Here is an 18,724-nt window from a genome sequence, read left to right as displayed (position 1 = left end):
GAGGAAAAAATTAGCTTTTTTTAAAAAAAATTGGGGCTATTACAGCAAAAAAGTACAAAATATTGTGTTTTTTCAAAATTGTTGCTCTTTTTTTGTTTATAGCGCAACAAATAAAAACCACAGAGATGATCAAATACCACAAAAAGAAAGCTCTATTTGTGGGGAAAAAAAAGGACGTCAATTTTGCTTGGGTACAGCGCGGCACGACTGCACAATTGTCAGTTAAAGCGACGCAGTGCTGTATCGCAAAAAATGGCCTGGTCATTGAGCAGCCAATTCTTCCGGGGCTGAAGTGGTTAAAGTGTTACTAAACCCACAACAGTAAAATCAGTCTGTATATGCAGCAAATCATGCTTGTTATACTCACTGTGGAACATAAGAGGTTAAGCCTCCGCATTGTGTAAAAAGGCTGTTTGATCCTGTCTTCTCTGACCCTCCCCCTTTTTTCCACTGTCCCCTGATAATTTCCTGATAACACAGAGCCTATGGAGTCAGACTGCACATGCTCAGTTTGGTGTGTATTGCTAGAGAGGCTTTTTTTTTTTTTTTTTTTCTTGGGAGAGTGCATGTGATCAGCACAGGGCCAATCAGCACTGTCCAGACAGAAAGTCAGGGGTCCTACAGCCTCATAGGACAGCTCAGTACAGTATAAAAACTCCTCCTACAAGCTTTACCAGAAACTGATAGAAGTCACAAGACTGCTATATACTGCTGATGAGAAAAGGTATTTAGCAGTTTATATTTACTAAAATCATTGCATTTCCATGTTCTGTGTACTGTAGGAGACCAGATATAGTGAATGCAGGGTCCGGGGTTTAGTAACACTTTAAGTGAAACAAAAATAGAAAAACACATTACTTACAGACAGTAGGATTGGCCCTTGTTCTTCTGGCTCCTACATTACCTGAGATCCTTATCCTCCGGCCCCTCTTCCCCTGCCCCATAATCTTCTGACACAGAGGGGTTATTAGATCTGACAGACCTGTAAGACACACTCAGCAAAAGTGCCAACTATGTCCACTCTTTTCTACCTACCTCCACCACCATGGAAGCTGTACTATAGTTTCCTTTCACTGAACTGTCCCATTGCCTGCAATGGCAAAGAACAGCAGTTCCCGAATACTAAATGTACACTAACTGATATGTCAGATATCCCTAATGATTTTGCCATAGCAAGGTCAATGACTGAATAATCCTAAAGCTTCTCATATGATTGCATAATTATTCACTAACACAATCCCGGTTCATTTCTATTTAGTAAATTCTGGATCTGATCATTCTTGGTACCTTTATCCTGCACAGACATCTCTCTGCTCTCCCAGTCCTCCATGGAGTCGTGTTTCCAGGACACCCTCACCACAGGGTCTGGAAGACTGAAGAAGTTCCCAGGAAGTTTATATTCACTGTTAATTGTGTATGTTCTGTCATCGTTTTGAGATATTTTGCCACAATCTGAAGTCTCCTTGTCATTCCATTTGATCTGGATATTTCTAGGGTAAAATTTTTCTATATCCAGGGAGCACAAAACCTCTTCAGAATCAGTCAAAGACAGTTTTATAGGACCGGACACTGTGGGCTTTGCTGAAAGAAAAAGAGCAAGAAATGATCACAATCACAGTGCAGTATAATCACTTTTCTAATTGTCTTCCTAAAACTTGATACATATGGGCAGTGTGACAGCAGGCAGGTAAAATCACCTGGTTGCATCCAGGATGGAAAATATATATGCCCTAGGTTCAGGCTTTATGCCGACTTATACCACTAGGGGGAGTGCTGGGAGTCCTGCAGGAGAAGAGTTAATGAGCCCAGCTGAAGTAAGTGGGCTCATAAAGACCTATACAAAAAACCCCAGAATGCTTCGGGAGATGCTCCATCCTGGAACCAGTTCTGTGTGTTTAGACTGGGGAGTGTGGCATCTGTCCTGTGTGGTGAGTTAATGCCTGTGTGGCAAACTTCTAAAAGAGAGATAGGGACTGGGGCAGCACAAGGCTGCACCCAATTGTTAGATAGGGAATCTACGTGTGTAGTAAGCGGTCAAGCTGACCAGGATTTCTTTTCAGGTTTCTTTTTGTTTTGCTGTTATTTTTTAATGCATATAGTCTAAATAAACCGCAGCCTTGTTTTTGTTTCACCTACAACGCTGTCTGCTGTGCCTGATTTTGTGTGGTGAACCCATCCAGGGGGTCACACACACCCGCTGCCGAGCTAACCCCCTCACAGTTGGTGGAGAAGCAGGGGCAGTTTTTTTTTTAAGGCCAGCATGGAGGAGATACTGAGACAGCTGGCTCTAGCAAATGCAAATCAGCAGCAGACAAATGAGGGTTTGCAAAAGAGTCTTGCAGCTCAACAACAGAGCCTCGCAGCTCAGCAGCAAGCTCACCAGCAGAGTATGGAAGCTCAGCAGAAAGCTCACCAGCAGAGTATGGAAGCTCAGCAGCAAGCTCACCAGCAGAGTCTGGAAGCTCAGGAGAAAGCTCACCTGCAGAGTCTGGAAGCTCAGCAACAAGCCCAGCAGCAATCTGAGGCCCGCTTCATAGACCTGTTAAAAAAGCAAGAGCAGAGACTCCAACGACAAATGGAGACATTAATGCAGCAACGTCCGCAGACCAGTGAGGCAAGTGCTTCCACTAATACTGCATCCTTTGGTGTGAGCCGTTTACTGACAAAAATGACTGGAGAGGATGATCCGTAGGTGTTTTTGACCACATTTGAAAGGACTGCTGAAAGGGAAAAGTGGCCTAAGGAGCAGTGGGCTGGACTTGTGGCCCCTCTGTTAACGGGGGAATCGCAGAAAGCCTATAATGACCTAGAGCCGGACCAAGCAAAAGACTTTGTGGTGCTAAAAACTGAAATATTGGCACGGCTGGGTGTCACCCTGGCCATCCGGGCTCAGCGTGTACATAACTGGACTTTCCGGCTTGGAAAACCCCCCAGGTCTCAAATGTATGATCTCATTCACCTGAGCAGGAAGTGGCTGCAGCCAGAGACTTTGACCTCACCAAACATTGTGGAACGTGTTGTTATGGATTGTTTCCTGAGAGCTCTTCCCACTGCCATCCAAAAGTGGGTAAGCCATGGAGACCCAGAAACTGCAGATATGCTTGTGGATCTGGTTGAGAGGTACTTGGCTACAGAGAACCTGACTACCTCTTCCAGGGACTCACAGACTTTCAACCCTAAGACCAGACCATCCCCAGTGGTGGATAAGATGACTCCAAGGAGTGAGGGTGGAGAGAGTGAGAGGGTGGAGGTTCAACCTAATGTCTGGCGGGAGCAGCCTCGGAAGCCCAGGCTGCAAAAGGCAGCGAAAAAGATTATTTTCTACCGCTGCCGGCAAGAGGGACATATTGCAGCCAATTGCCCAGTTGTGGATGAACCTATGCAATGTGACTTTAAAAGGGACAGACGTCAGTCATTGTTTGCGACAGTTGCATGCACTGCTATTCGGGGACCTGAGAAACATTTATGTAAAATGTGTATTAATGGTAAAAATGTTGATGTGTTGCTGGATTCAGGTAGCCTGGTGACATTGATAAAAGCTGAATTAGTTACTACAGAGGTCTCTGGGAATAACAAGGTGGCTGTTATTTGTGTGCATGGGGACACCCGAGAGTATCCTTTAACTTCAGTGTTTTTTGAGACCCACAAAGGTAACCTCTCATCAGGTGGGGTTAGTGTCTCACTTACCACATGATGCCATTGTGGGAAGGGATTTTCCAAAGTTCTGGGAACTCTGGGATTGTCCTGAGCCCCCCACTGGTGCCCCTATAGACCAGGAAGATGATGACCAGAGTTCCTCTGAGAGTGGTGAGGACTCTCCAGAATTTCCCTTGTCGGTATTGGCGGGGGAAACTTGAGAAACTGGGGAGGAGCCAACATCCTCAGATGAAAACATGCCGTCTGTGGAGTTTTCGGATCTCGAGGTTCACAGGGAAAGTTTTGCCACAGAACAGTTAAAAGACCTCACCCTAATCAAGGCATGGGAAAATGTGGTGAAAATAGATGGCGAGTTAGTGAACCTAGAAAAGACTTGCACTTACCCGTACTTCACTGTGGAAAGGGACCTGCTGTATCGAGTGGCTCAAAGGGCAGAAGAAACCATTGAGCAACTTGTGGTGCCCAAACCTTACAGGAAGTTGGTGTTAGAATTGGCCCATGGGCACATTCTTGGAGGTCATCTGGGGACGGAGAAAACCAGAGAGAGTGTATTGCAGAGATTCTATTGGCCTGGGGTCATGAAGGAAACAGAAAATTATTGTTCCTCCTGCCCTGTGTGTCAGAAGTTGGCACCTATGCCACATTTCCGTAACCCGCTGGTACCTCTTCCTATCATTAAGGTCCCCTTTGAGAGGATCGCAACGGATTTGGTAGGTCCGATAATGAAGTCCGCTAGGGGGCATCAGTACATTTTGGTTATATTGGACTATGCCACCCATTATCCGGAAGCGATTCCTCTTTGAAATATCTCGGCCAAAACCATAGCCAAAGAGCTATCTCTTGTTTTTAGCCGCGTGGGTATTTGTAAGGAACTGCTTACAGACCAGGGTACACCTTTTATGTCCCGGGTTATGAAAGAACTATGCAAGTTGTTCAAAGTGACACAATTACGTACGTCTGTGTATCACCCCCAAACAGATGGGTTGGTTGAAAGATTCAACAAAACCCTAAAACAAATGTTAAAGAAGGTGGTGTATAGAGATGGAAAGAATTGGGGCTGTCTAATACCCTATTTGATGAATGCCATTAGGGAGGTACCCCAATCCTCTACGGGTTTCTCACCCTTCGAGAAACTCTATGGGAGACACCCAAGAGGACTGCTGGATATCGCCAAGGAAACTTGGGAAAATGAGAGTTCTCCCCACAGGGGTGTGATTGAGCATGTCGCCCTGATGCAAGATAGAATTGCACAGGTAATGCCAATCGTAAAGAAACATTTGGCCAGTCATCCGGTCCCCGCTGCACCGGCGGAGATTTGAACCGTCTATGGCCGGCTTTACTCAACCTGCTTCAAGCTGTTTTTGCATTACCATTGACTTGTATGGGGGAGAAGCAGGTCTGATACCAACAAAAGCCAAGCGACACAAGCCCTTAGATACCCATGGACCACCTTCATATACAGAACAGTTACACATTTCTGGCTGTTTTGAGGCACCTTCTATAGTAAGAGGTCCTGTGCTCTTCTCCACTGGTTCCTTCAAATATGGATGCTCCACCCTGCAGATAAACTCTTCTCCCTCATCTGCGATGGATGGCTTAAATTTTATACATGCTTTGTATGTGAATGTGTTATCCTTCTGCTTCTCTGGTGTGAGATCTGAGATATTGTACCCATCATTCTGGGACAGAGGTAATTTTTGTTCACTGTCCTTCTTCTTCTTTAGCCATTTCACACTCAGGACTTTGGGAAATACATTGGACACCTCACACTTCAGTGTTGCTGTATTTCCATTGAAAAGATTGGGAACTGGAATATCACATACCTCTGGCTTCCAGGGAAAGTCTGTGTGCAACAGGAAAAAAAAAATATATATGATTATCAATATCAATATCATTACCAGACAAACAAATTGTGGAACCAGCAGGTAAAATTGATCAGTGAATTGCTAGCACTGTAATTATTATGCCCGTCACTAGGGATGAGCCGAACACCCCCCCGGTTCGGTTCGCACCAGAACCTGCGAACGGACCGAAAGTTCGCACGAACGTTAGAACCCCATTGACGTCTATGGGACTCGAACGTTCGAAATCAAAAGTGCTCATTTTAAAGGCTAATTTGCATGGTATTGTCCTAAAAAGGGTTTGGGGACCCGGGTCCTACCCCAGGGGACATGTATCAATGCAAAAAAAACTTTTAAAAACGGCCGTTTTTTCGGGAGCAGTGATTTTAATGATGCTTAAAGTAAAAAAAAAAAAGTGAAATATTCCTTTAAATATCGTACCTGGGGGGTGTCTATAGTATGCCTGTAAAGTGGCGCGTGTTTCCCGTGTTTAGAACAGTCCCTGCACCAAATGTCATTTTTAAAGGAAAAAATCTCATTTAAAACTGCTTGCGGGTTTAATGTCATGTCGGGTCATGGCAATATGGATGAAAATCAGTGAGACAAACGGCATGGGTACCCCCCCAGTCCATTACCAGGCCCTTTGGGTCTTGTATGGATATTAAGGGGAACCCCGCACCCAAATTAAAATAAGGAAAGGCCCTATATACTCTGAACAGCAGTATACAGGCGGTGCAAACAAGACAGGGACTGTAGGTTTGTTGTTAAGTAGAATCTCTTTGTAATTTTGAACGGGTACATTTTTAACGTGTTTAGCTCCAGCCAAAAAATCTTTTTTAAGCTTTTTGGAAAACATAGGGAAGGGTTATCACCCCTGTGACATTTGTTTTGCTGTCTTTCCTCCTCTTCAGAAGATTTCACCTCACTTTTTGTCCCAATGAAAAATGTTTTTTGAAAATTTGGGTTTTTTTGTGGAACAAGGATTGGAAAGCATCAGTGGAAAGGAGAAATTGTTTTCCCATATTAACTCTTACAGGAGAGAATTTCCCTTCCTAGGTGTAGATTTCATCTCACTTCCTGTTGTCTCCTTCCGTTTGCAAGTAGGAGTCATTTGTAAGTTAGATGTTTGAAAGTAGGGTCCTGCCCTATATACTCAGCAGAAATTTGGGCCTTAGGTGTTGCTGTGGCCACAACACTGTAAGCCCTCACAGGGCCCTGCTGTGAAATATTAGATCAAGAATTGTAATTACATGCCCCTGTTGAACAGGAGCTGAAAAATTAGGCCTTAGGCACTGGTGCTGGTGCCACAACACTGCAACCCCTCACAGACACTCTAGTTGGAATGCAGGAACAAGCCCTGCTGCAAAGTATTACATCAAAAATTGTAATTACACGCCCCTGTTAAACAGGGGCTGAAAAATTGTGCCTTAGGCACTGGTGGTGGCGCCCAGAACCAAAAATGTTCTTACAAGCTATCAGCGTGATGATTGAGGAGGAAGAGGATAATTACTCAGGGATAGTCACTCAGCATCAGCATAGGCAGTCTTTGAAGGGATCTGAGATTTCAAAAAAAATTATTCGGTTACATCAGCATCAGGTGCTTGGTAGCTGGTGGTGATCCAAGACTGATTCATTTTTATGAAGGTCAGCCGATCGACCGAGTCGGTGGACAGACGCACCCTGTGATCCGAAAGAACGCTGGATGCAGGACAGGCCAGTAGCTCAATTGCATACTGTGCAAGCTCTGGCCAGTGATCCATCCTCAAGACCCAGTAACCCAGAGGATTTTCGGTGGGAAAGGTGTCCAAGTCTGATCTTGCCCCTAGGTATTCCTGCACCATGTAAAACAGACGCTGGCGATGGTTGCTGGAACCGATCATACCTTGGGGCTGCGGACCAAAAAATTGTCTGAACGCATCGGTCAGACGGCCACCTACTCCACCGCTCCTTCTTTGACTGACCGAAGCCTCAGCAACACGTTGTCCAGAAACAGGAGTTTGTAACCTCCCAGTCTCTGGGAACGCTTTGCACAGACCTTTCTGCAAGGCCTCCCGAAGATGTTTCATCCTCTGCTCCCTCTGCGATGGCAAGATAAGGTCCGCAACCTTACCCTTGTAACGTGGATCAAGGAGGGTTGCCAGCCAGTATTGGTCCTTCTCCTTGATACCACGAATACGAGGATCCTTACGCAGGCTTTGCAGGATCAGGGAGGCCATGCAGCGTAGGTTTGCTGAGGCATTCGGTCCGGAGTCCTCTGGGTCACTAAGGACAACAACGTCCGCAGCCACCTCCTCCCAGCCACGTACAAGTCCATGTGTTCCTTGGGACTGATCCCTTAAAGACTGCTGCTGATGCTGAGTGCCAGGCTCCACCTCCATACTGACACAATCTTCCTCCTCCTCCTCCTCCTCCTCCTCCTCGTCCTCTTCCTGTGTGATCGGCGGGCACGCAGGAACACTGTCTGGATAAAGGGGGCCTTGAGAGCTAAGGAAGTCCTCCTCTTCCTGCCTCTGTTCTGCCTCAAGTGCCCTGTCCATTATTCCACGCAGCGTGTGCTCCAACAGGTGGACAAGGGGGACAGTGTCACTGATGCATGCACTGTCAGTGCTCACCATCCTCGTGGCCTCCTCGAATGGTGACAGGACAGTGCATGCATCCCTGATCATGGCCCACTGGCGTGGGGAAAAAAAACCAAGCTCCCCTGACCGTCCTGGTGCCATAGTCGCACAGGTACTCATTGATGGCCCTCTGCTGCGTGTGCAGCCGCTGCAGCATGGCCAACGTTGAGTTCCACCTGGTGGGCATGTCACAGATTAGGCGGTTCTTGGGCAGGTTAAACTCCTTTTGGAGGTCCGTCAGCCGAGCACTGGCATTATATGACCGGCGGAAATGCACACAGACTTTCCTGGCCTGCCTCAGGACATCCTGTAAGCCCGGGTACCTGCCCAAGAACCGCTGCACCACCAAGTTAAGGACGTGAGCCAAACAGGGCACATGGGTCATTTGTCCCTGTCGGAGGGCAGAGAGGAGGTTGGTGCCATTGTCGCAAACCACCATTCCTGCCTTAAGTTGGCGTGGCGTGAACCACCTCTGAACCTGCCCCTGCAGAGCTGACAGAACCTCTGCCCCAGTGTGGCTCCTGTCCCCCAAGCACACCAGCTCAAGCACCGCATGGCATCTTTTGGCCTGCGTACTTGCGTAGCCCCTTGAACGACTACGGAGCACCGCTGGTTCCGAGGAAGAGGCCATGGAGGAAGAAGAAGAGGAGGGGGTGGAGGAGAGAGGTGTGTCACAATCAGCATTTTGGAGGCGTGGTGGCGGAACAACCTCCAACACTACTGCACCTTGTCCTGCATCCTTCCCAGCTGCCAGCAGAGTCACCCAATGCGCCGTGAAACTTAGGTAACGTCCCTGTCCATGCCTGCTGGACCATGAGTCAGCGGTAATATGCACCTTACCGCTGACCGCCCTGTCCAGCGAGGCATGGACATTGCCTTCCACATGCCGGTAGAGAGCCGGAATCGCCTTCCGTGAGAAAAAGTGGCGTTTGGGTACCTGCCACTGAGGAACCGCACATTCCACAAACTCACGGAAGGGGGCAGAGTCTACCAACTGAAAAGGCAGCAGTTGAAGTGCTAGCAATTTTGCCAAGCTAGCATTCAACCGCTGGGCATGTGGATGGCTGGGAGCAAACTTCTTTCGGCGGTGCAGCAGCTGGGGCAGGGAAATTTGCCTGGTACAATCTGACGTCGGTGTACCAAAAGCAGATTGCCCACAAGTACTTGGCTGTGACACACCTAATTCTACACCTTCATTCCTCTCACTGCAGGTCTCAGAGAGGACTGGAGGTCTAGTGGGGTTGGAAATCTCAGCTGATGAGGAGCAAGGAGAGATCCTCTTTGTTCTTTGGTGTGGGTCTTTTAGATACGCTTGCCATCGAACTGCATGGCAGGTCAACATATGTCTGGTCAAGCATGTGGTACCCAAGCGGGAGATGTTTTGGCCACGCGAGATACGCTTGAGACATATGTTGCAAATAGCAGCGGTGCGATCTGATGCACTGGTCTCAAAAAAGGCCCACACCAAAGAACTTTTTGAATAACGCGCAGAGACTGCAGCGCCCTGCACATGTGGAGCTTTGGGGTGTGATGCAGTCAATGTGCTGCCCTTAGGCTGGCCCCTGGAGGGCATCCTGCCTCATTGGTGATGTGCCGCCTCCTCCTCCTCTCTCCTATCAGGCACCCACGTTGAGTCAGTGACCTCATCATCCCCTCCCTCCTCATCACTGGAGCAAACCTGGCAGTATGCTGCAGCAGGGGGAGCATGACTGCCAGATTGCTGTCCTTCTTGGGCACTCCCTCTGTCCGTGCTCATGTTACTGCCTTCATCGAGCTCAGTATCATCATCAGAGCCTTCCAAACGCTGGGCATCCTCCTGGAGCATGTACCCAACACTGTGGTCAAACAGTTCGAGGGAATCCTCGGGAGGACATGGTGGAGCTAGGGAAGGAGTCACTGATGACATTGAGCTGAGGGAAGAGGCCGCTGCTTTGCCAGACAAAGCACCCTGGGTGAGAGAGGATGAGGAGGATGAGGACGGCTTGGTCATCCACTCGACCAAGTCTTCCGCATGTTGCGGCTCAACACGGCCAGCTGCCGAAAAAAAGGCCAAGCGTGTCCCATGGCCACGTGCTGATGAGGATGCACCGTCTCCATGACCAGCACTAGACACAGAGCCTGCTTGCCCTCTCTTATTGGCTTGTGACTGTCTGCCTCTCCTTCTTGGCCTTCCAGACATACTAATTGCCTGTAGCTGCACTAAGCTGGGATAGAACACCAGTAATTTTCTTCAGGTAGCTTTATATACTGTAACCAGACAAGCCTGCCTGTCAGTAGGAAGATAACAGGAACGGATCTAGCTGAACACTGTGAGCAGGACGCACTGTACTAAATGTAAATAGTCTAGCTGCCTGATCGTGGTACTAATAGGATCAAATAGAACACCAGTAATTTTCTTCAGGTAGCTTTATATACTGTAACCAGACAAGCCTGCCTGTCAGTAGGAAGATAACAGGAACGGATCTAGCTGAACACTGTGAGCAGGACGCACTGTACTAAATGTAAATAGTCTAGCTGCCTGACCCTGGTACTAATAGGATCAAATAGAACACCTGTAATTTTCTTCAGGTAGCTTTATATACTGTAACCAGACAAGCCTGCCTGTCAGTAGGAAGATAACAGGAACGGATCTAGCTGAACACTGTGAGCAGGACGCACTGTACTAAATGTAAATAGTCTAGCTGCCTGACCGTGGTACTAATAGGATCAAATAGAACACCTGTAATTTTCTTCAGGTAGCTTTATATACTGTAACCAGACAAGCCTGCCTGTCAGTAGGAAGATAACAGGAACGGATCTAGCTGAACACTGTGAGCAGGACGCACTGCACTAAATGTAAATAGTCTAGAAGATAACAGGAACGGATCTAGCTGAACACTGTGAGCAGGACGCACTGCACTAAATGTAAATAGCAGGAACGGATCTAGCTGAACACTGTGAGCAGGACGCACTGCACTAAATGTAAATAGTCTAGAAGATAACAGGAACGGATCTAGCTAAACTGAATACAGTGTATATATATATATATATATGCAACACCTGGGATGCATATATATACACAATACACTGTAAGTGCAGCTAACTGACTGACTGTTCTGCCTAATCTATCTAACTCAAATCAAATGACACTGTCTCTCTCTCTATCTCTCAGCACACCGGAACACACACTACACAGGGCCGCCGTGTAGGCGGCCTTATATAGTGTGGGGCGTGTACTAAATTCCCTGAGCCATAATTGGCCAAAGCCTCCTTGGCTTTGGCCAATTACGGCTCTCTGTTCAGGCGGCGCTGTGATTGGCCAAGCATGCGGGTCATAGTGCATGCTTGGCCAATCATCAGCCAGCAATGCACTGCGATGCCGCAGTGAATTATGGGCCGTGACGCGCCACACGAATTTGGCGCGAACGGCCCATATCGTTCGCAATTCGGCGAACGACCGAACAGCCGATGTTCGAGTCGAACATGGGTTCGACTCGAACACGAAGCTCATCCCTACCCCTCACTACACGTGACTGAGGTGTATTCGGGCACACTGTTAACTCCTCTCATACCAATGCATTCCAGTAGGCGCAGAATCCTTTTGAACTTTTATTGATACAAGATAGAGTAAAACTGTAACAGATACAGACAAAATGCAATTAACAAAGATCATACAATTAGTGCCTATCTATCTAGCTGAAGATACAATTAGTAAACATACCGAAGATGGATCCGGATGGCTAACGTAGAGCTTAGCAGCAGATGTGTATGCTTCCATGGTAGGAAAAGATGAAAATGGTGGAGGAAGCTGATGCAAGGCCTGATGGGATTGAAAGTACGGAGGCTTTCATGTACCAAATCTAGCCAGCTATACTAAATGACTACATGAAATAGATATAGCGCAGTTATGCAAAATGGTCGCTAGATGGCAGCATAGAGCAATCTAATTAAATCAAAGGGTAAATAGGAAAATCACAAGCCTTATTAAAGAAGGCATGACAATAATATTGCTTCTCTCATTTCTAACTCTGTGTATATTTTAGTGGCAATCATGTGACCTTGGTTTTTAAACCTATGATAAGCATTACAAGGAACCTGGAGACAGCGTGTTTTGTTTTTTTATTATTAAAAGTTTTCAAATGTAGAAAAAGATTTACATTGTAAAAGCTCATCATATATTTAAAAAAGAAAATGTAATTATTTTGTAACAGTTTGTACATCACTTTAAAGGAGTTTGATGGATACGGCATACACTTTAATTTTCTAACATCAGCATTGGAATAATACAGACATATTAGATTACTTGAAAAATCTCCTTTCATGTTGTGACAGGGTTGCCAATCGTCATTAAATTTATGGACAGTTTGTAAAAAATGTTTACAAATGTCTGTAAATATCAAGGGCTGATAATCTGTCATACTGGGTTGACTTTTTAAATATAAACCAGGTAAATGACTTTTTATGGGTATTAAAGAAAGGAGGGCGCACCGACCTAGTGCATTACCACTAATAGCATTTATTTAAGAAAGTTAAAACAGCAAATGGATACTCACAAACGAGCGTAAAAGTCAGGCATGAACAATAGCTGCAGGTGAGCAGTAGCAAACATCAAACAACTGGGACCGGACATCAGGTGGATGAAGCAATGGCTGAAGCATTTCGGGGGAGAACCCCTTTCTTCAGAGCCTAAGCGGGTTGTGACTGCTCACTAGTGAGGGCTCCTCTATATATGTGTGCGTGTAACTATGCATCCCAATCACCACCAGCACCAGCCCGTAGAGGCCACATCCACTCACACAGGAATCACAGCCCCGTTTGGGTAGTGGGGCCCTCCCTAGTGTCACTCAGTCGCCATAGTGACCCAGGGTGATTTTCTACCGAATTCCATACATATCGATGGCTATACTGTACCCAAATCAATAGTAGGGTTAATGACTGACCATATCCTAGTATGTAAAAATAAAAATAAACTGCATAGGCTGACAAACGGAGGTGGTCGGGCAGGAGTATTACCATGGCCATGGTGTGCAAGTGTAAACTCCATAGGCTGACAAACGGAGGTGGTCTGACAGGAGTACTATCTGTATCACCTCTACAGTTGCCGTGTGTTGGGGGGGTACTGTGGGGATAGCAAATACCTGTTCAGATGTCGGGGGCCTTCAGTCGCCATCTGTCACCAGTGGAACGCACGCCGCTTCAATGACCAGGAAGTGCGGGTGCGTTTACGCTCCACCGGCGAATACCGGCTGGCCCAGACGTCACTTCCCCTCGCGCGTGCGCAACAGACGCGGCCCAGAAGTGCGGGTGGATATGCGTTCCACCCGCTACCTCCAACAGCCGCGACCTCAACGCTCGCAAAGAGCAGTGGGAGTGTGGATGCGCACGCATCCACAATGGACTGGCACCTCAGGACAATGTATATTACATGCAAGTCGCCCCCCTGAATTGACCCAGTGTAAACATAATAAAAAAGATAGATAAATAAACTGGATCGAAAAGGGGGGGGGAGGGAAAGGGAGGGGGGGCCAAAGTGGGAAGGCTAATACTGGAAGGTGGCAGGGACGCACAGAAACCATAAAGCACAACAGACAGAGGAAACCAACTTCGTAGAAGTTGTCATTAGAAAGTCCCCAGATATGAAATAGGTGGTGCAACATGATGGAATCATTGTAGTCCATACAAAAGTATTGGACCACATAGTGGATCATGAATCTTGGAGCAAAAACCATTTCAGGGAGTGTGCATATGTATACACATACATATATATACACACACCCTCCCAGAAGGACATGCACACAAGGAAACCTGGTCTACATACATATATAAAAAAACTGAATCCACAGAACTGCACATACATGAAGTCCCGTACATACATCTGGAGGTATAGAACTAGATGCATAAAATCATAAAAAATCTATATTGGTGTCAAAGAATTAAAAATTCAAATTAAATTAAAATTTAAAATTATTTTAAAATTCGAAATAGAAATTGGAATAAGAATTGAATAAAAAAAAAATAATATATATATATAATTAATAAATATTATATATATATATATATAATTAAATAATATTAATAAATTATATCAGTAAAAAATCATTGTCAATGGGAATGTAAACACAACACATGTGCACAAGTATGCGCACACATGTTGACCCATTGTACGTGTTCATAGCTACAAAAAAAAATAAAAATATTTTTTATATAATAAGGGAATTGGGACAAAGACAAACCAGAGATCAACTGCTAGGTGATGAGGAGTCAAACCAGATCACCCCACCCAGTAGCAATCCCTGGAGTGTCCTCCAATTTAAAACCGATATCTAAAAGCCATGGTGAAAAGTAGGGCACCTAAAATAGGTGCTACAATAACATCTGGAGACTTTCTAATGCCATGTACCCGCTGAATTCTGGTAAATAGCAAGGGATATAAAATAAACCCAATGAAAATACACATATACTGTTGCAAATACACATGAACAAATCATACATAAAAAAACGTCTACACTGAACATGCTCAAAGACTATCTATGTCCTAGCAGGAGGACCCCAGCCAAGCAGGTGGGGACCCTCCTAATCTAACTATAGGTGCTCAATGGCTTCCATGGCCATAAATGGTATATGTGGGAAAATCACCTCTATAAGGGGGGGAGGGGGGGACACTCTAGAAAGTGTCTTGATATAGAATATTTATCCTTTTTGGTCATGATGTTGCTTCTATGTTCGTTCATTCTGGTTCTCATTGATCTAGAGGTGTAAAATTTGCAGTGACAGTGCAGTTTCTAAACTAGTGCAAGCTCCAAGTTACAAAATGAAAGGTAGATGAAAGTTCCCTCATTGGGGATTGTAGGGGGGGATTAGGTAAAGTGAGTCTAGCTTTAAAGCACTTGCCAACCAGCCGCCGTCATTATACTGTGGCCGATGTGTCCACCATAATGTCGCAGTCACGATAAAAATCGCAGATCGCCCCCATTACTAGTAAAAAAAAAAATAATAATAAAAATGCCATAAATCTATCCCCTATTTTGTAGATGCTATACCTTTTCCGCAAACCAATATAAATCAATATACCAATCGATTGCTTTTTGCAATTTTTATTACTAAAATTATGTAGAAGAATACATATCAGCTTAAACTGAGGAAAAAATTAGCTTTTTTTAAAAAAAAATTGGGGCTATTACAGCAAAAAAGGACAAAATATTGTGTTTTTTCAAAATTGTTGCTCTTTTTTTGTTTATAGCGCAAAAAATAAAAACCACAGAGATGATCAAATACCACAAAAAGAAAGCTCTATTTGTGGGAAAAAAAAAGGATGTCAATTTTGCTTGGGTACAGCGTGGCACGACTGCACAATTGTCAGTTAAAGCGACGCAGTGCTGTATCGCAAAAACTGGCCTGGTCATTGAGCAGCCAATTCTTCTAAAATCAGTCTGTTTATGCAGCAAATCATGCTTGTTATACTCACTGTGGAACATAAGAGGTTAAGCCTCCGCATTGTGTAAAAAGGCTGTTTGATCCTGTCTTCTCTGACCCTCCCCTTTTTCCACTGTCCCCTGACAATTTCCTGATAACACAGAGCCTATGGAGTCAGACTGCACATGCTCAGTTTGGTGTGTATTGCTAGAGAGGCTTTTTTTTTTTTTTCCTTGGGAGAGTGCATGTGATCAGCACAGGGCCAATCAGCACTGTCCAGACAGAAAGTCAGGGGTCCTGCAGCCTCATAGGACAGCTCAGTACAGTTTGAAAACTTCTCCTACAAGCTTTACCAGACACTGATAGAAGTCACAAGACTGCTATATACTGCTGATGAGAAAAGGTATTTAGCAGTTTATATTTACTAAAATCATTGCATTTCCATGTTCTGTGTACTGTAGGAGACCAGATATAGTGAATGCAGGGTCCGGGGTTTAGTAACACTTTAAGTGAAGTGAAACAAAAATAGAAAAACACATTACTTACAGACAGTAGGATTGGCCCTTGTTCTTCTGGCTCCTACATTACCTGAGATCCTTATCCTCCGGCCCCTCTTCCCCTGCCCCATAATCTTCTGACACAGAGGGGTTAATAGAGCTGACAGACCTGTAAGACACACTCAGCAAAAGTGCCAACTATGTCCACTCTTTTCTACCTACCTCCACCACCATGGAAGCTGTACTATAGCTTCCTTTCACTGAACTGTCCCATTGCCTGCAATGGCAAAGAACAGCAGTTCCCGAATACTAAATGTACACTAACTGATATGTCAGATATCCCTAATGATTTTGCCATAGCAAGGTCAATGACTGAATAATCCTAAAGCTTCTCATATGATTGCATAATTATTCACTAACACAATCCCGGTTCATTTCTATTTAGTAAATTCTGGATCTGATCATTCTTGGTACCTTTATCCAGCACAGACATCTCTCTGCTCTCCCAGTCCTCCATGGAGTCGTGTTTCCAGGACACCCTCACCACAGGGTCTGGAAGACTGAAGAAGCTCCCAGGAAGTTTATGTTCACTGTTAATTGTGTGTGTTCTGTCATCATTTTGAGATATTTTGCCAGGATCTGAAGTCTCCTTGTCATTCCATTTGATCTGGATATTACTAGGGTAAAATTTTTCTATATCCAGGGAGCACAAAACATCTTCAGAATCCGTCAAAGACAGTTTTATAGGACCGGACACTGTGGGCTTTGCTGAAAGAAAAAGAGCAAGAAATGATTCCAATCACAGTGCAATATAATCACTTTTCCAATTGTCTTCCTAAAACTTGATACATACGGGCAGATACCACTATACTTTGTTTTTTGATGTAGGGTCATCAAGCTTCAGTACTGTGTGGACTAAAAAAAAACAGACCTCCCTTGACTTTACAGTATACTAATTGTTAGAAATAGTTATGTGCTCTGTTTGGGTCGTCCCCTTTAAAATCTGTCATTGACCTACGTCCATACAATAAAAGTGCTCTTAAATTATATAAAAATCCATTTATGTATGTAGAATCAGTAAAAGACAGTTTTATAGGACCGGACACTGTGGGCTTTGCTGAAAGAAAAAGAGCAAGAAATGATCACAATCACAGTGCACTATAATCACTTTTCTAATTGTCTTCCTAAAACTTGATACATATGGGCAGTGTGACAGCAGGCAGGTAAAATCACCTGGTTGCATCCAGGATGGAAAATATGTATGCCCTAGATTTAGGCTTTATGCCGACTTATACCACTAGGGGGAGTGCTGGGAGTCCTGCAGGAGAAGAGTTAATGAGCCCAGCTGAAGTAAGTGGGCTCATAAAGACCTATACAAAAAACCCCAGAATGCTTAGGGAGATGCTCCATCCTGGAACCAGTTCTGTGTGTTTAGACTGGGGAGTGTGGCATCTGTCCTGTGTGGTGAGTTAACGCCTGTGTGGCAAACTTCTAAAAGAGAGATAGGGACTGGGGCAGCACAAGGCTGCACCCAATTGTTAGATAGGGAATCTACGTGTGTAGTAAGCGGTCAAGCTGACCAGGATTTCTTTTCATGTTTCTTTTTGTTTTGCTGTTATTTTTCAATGCATATAGTCTAAATAAACCGCACCTTTTGTTTTTGTTTCACCTACAACACTGTCTGCTGTGCCTGATTTTGTGTGGTGAACCCATCCAGGGGGTCACACACACCCGCTGCCGAGCTAACCCCCTCACAGTTGGTGGAGAAGCAGGGGCAGGTTTTTTTTTAAGGCCAGCATGGAGGAGATACTGAGACAGCTGGCTCTAGCAAATGCAAATCAGCAGCAGACAAATGAGGGTTTGCAAAAGAGTCTTGCAGCTCAACAACAGAGCCTCGCAGCTCAGCAGCAAGCTCACCAGCAGAGTATAGAAGCTCAGCAGAAAGCTCACCAGCAGAGTATGGAAGCTCAGCAGAAAGCTCACCAGCAGAGTATGGAAGCTCAGCAGAAAGCTCACCAGCAGAGTCTGGACGCTCAGCAACAAGCCCAGCAGCAATCTGAGGCCCGCTTCATAGACCTGTTAAAAATGCAAGAACAGAGACTCCAACAACAAATGGAGACATTAATGCAGCAACGTCCGCAGACCAGTGAGGCAAGTGGTTCCACTAATACTGCATCCTTTGGTGTGAGCCGTTTACTGACAAAAATGACTGGAGAGGATGATCCGTAGGTGTTTTTGACCACATTTGAAAGGACTGCTGAAAGGGAAAAGTGGCCTAAGGAGCAGTGGGCTGGACTTGTGGCCCCTCTGTTAACGGGGGAATCGCAGAAAGCCTATTATGACCTATAGCCGGACCAAGCAAAAGACTATGTGGTGCTAAAAACTGAAATATTGGCACGGCTGGGTGTCACCCTGGCCGTCTGGGCTCAGCGTGTACATAACTGGACTTTACGGCTTGGAAAACCCCCCCAGGTCTCAAATGTATGATCTCATTCACCTTAGCAGGAAGTGGCTGCAGCCAGAGACTTTGACTGCACCAAACATTGTGGAACGTGTTGTTATGGATTGTTTCCTGAGAGCTCTTCCCACTGCCATCCAAAAGTGGGTAAGCCATGGAGACCCAAAAACTGCAGATAAGCTTGTGGATCTGGTTGAGAGGTACTTGGCTACAGAGAACCTGACTACCTCTTCCAGGGACTCACGGACTTTCAACCCTAAG

The 18,724-nt window shown here is 45.4% G+C and overlaps 1 protein-coding gene across 1 annotated transcript in view; it reads right to left on the bottom strand.

Annotated features, from left to right (window-relative positions):
- The window catches only part of LOC141147990 (uncharacterized), a 31,470-nt gene extending 26,338 nt beyond the window's left edge, over nucleotides 1-5,132 (bottom strand). The window contains exons 1-2 of the mRNA XM_073635146.1: nucleotides 5,003-5,132; nucleotides 1,288-1,581 (exon numbers count right to left, since the gene is read on the bottom strand). Of these exons, the coding sequence (XP_073491247.1) occupies nucleotides 1,288-1,581; nucleotides 5,003-5,132 (424 nt within the window). The remainder of the gene's footprint in view (nucleotides 1-1,287; nucleotides 1,582-5,002) is intronic.
- Nucleotides 5,133-18,724: the final 13,592 nt, after the last annotated feature.

The sequence above is a fragment of the Aquarana catesbeiana genome, linkage group LG06, assembly GCF_042186555.1.
Source record: "Aquarana catesbeiana isolate 2022-GZ linkage group LG06, ASM4218655v1, whole genome shotgun sequence".
Lineage (NCBI taxonomy): Eukaryota > Metazoa > Chordata > Amphibia > Anura > Ranidae > Aquarana > Aquarana catesbeiana.
This window is presented reverse-complemented; position numbering and strand designations above follow the sequence as displayed.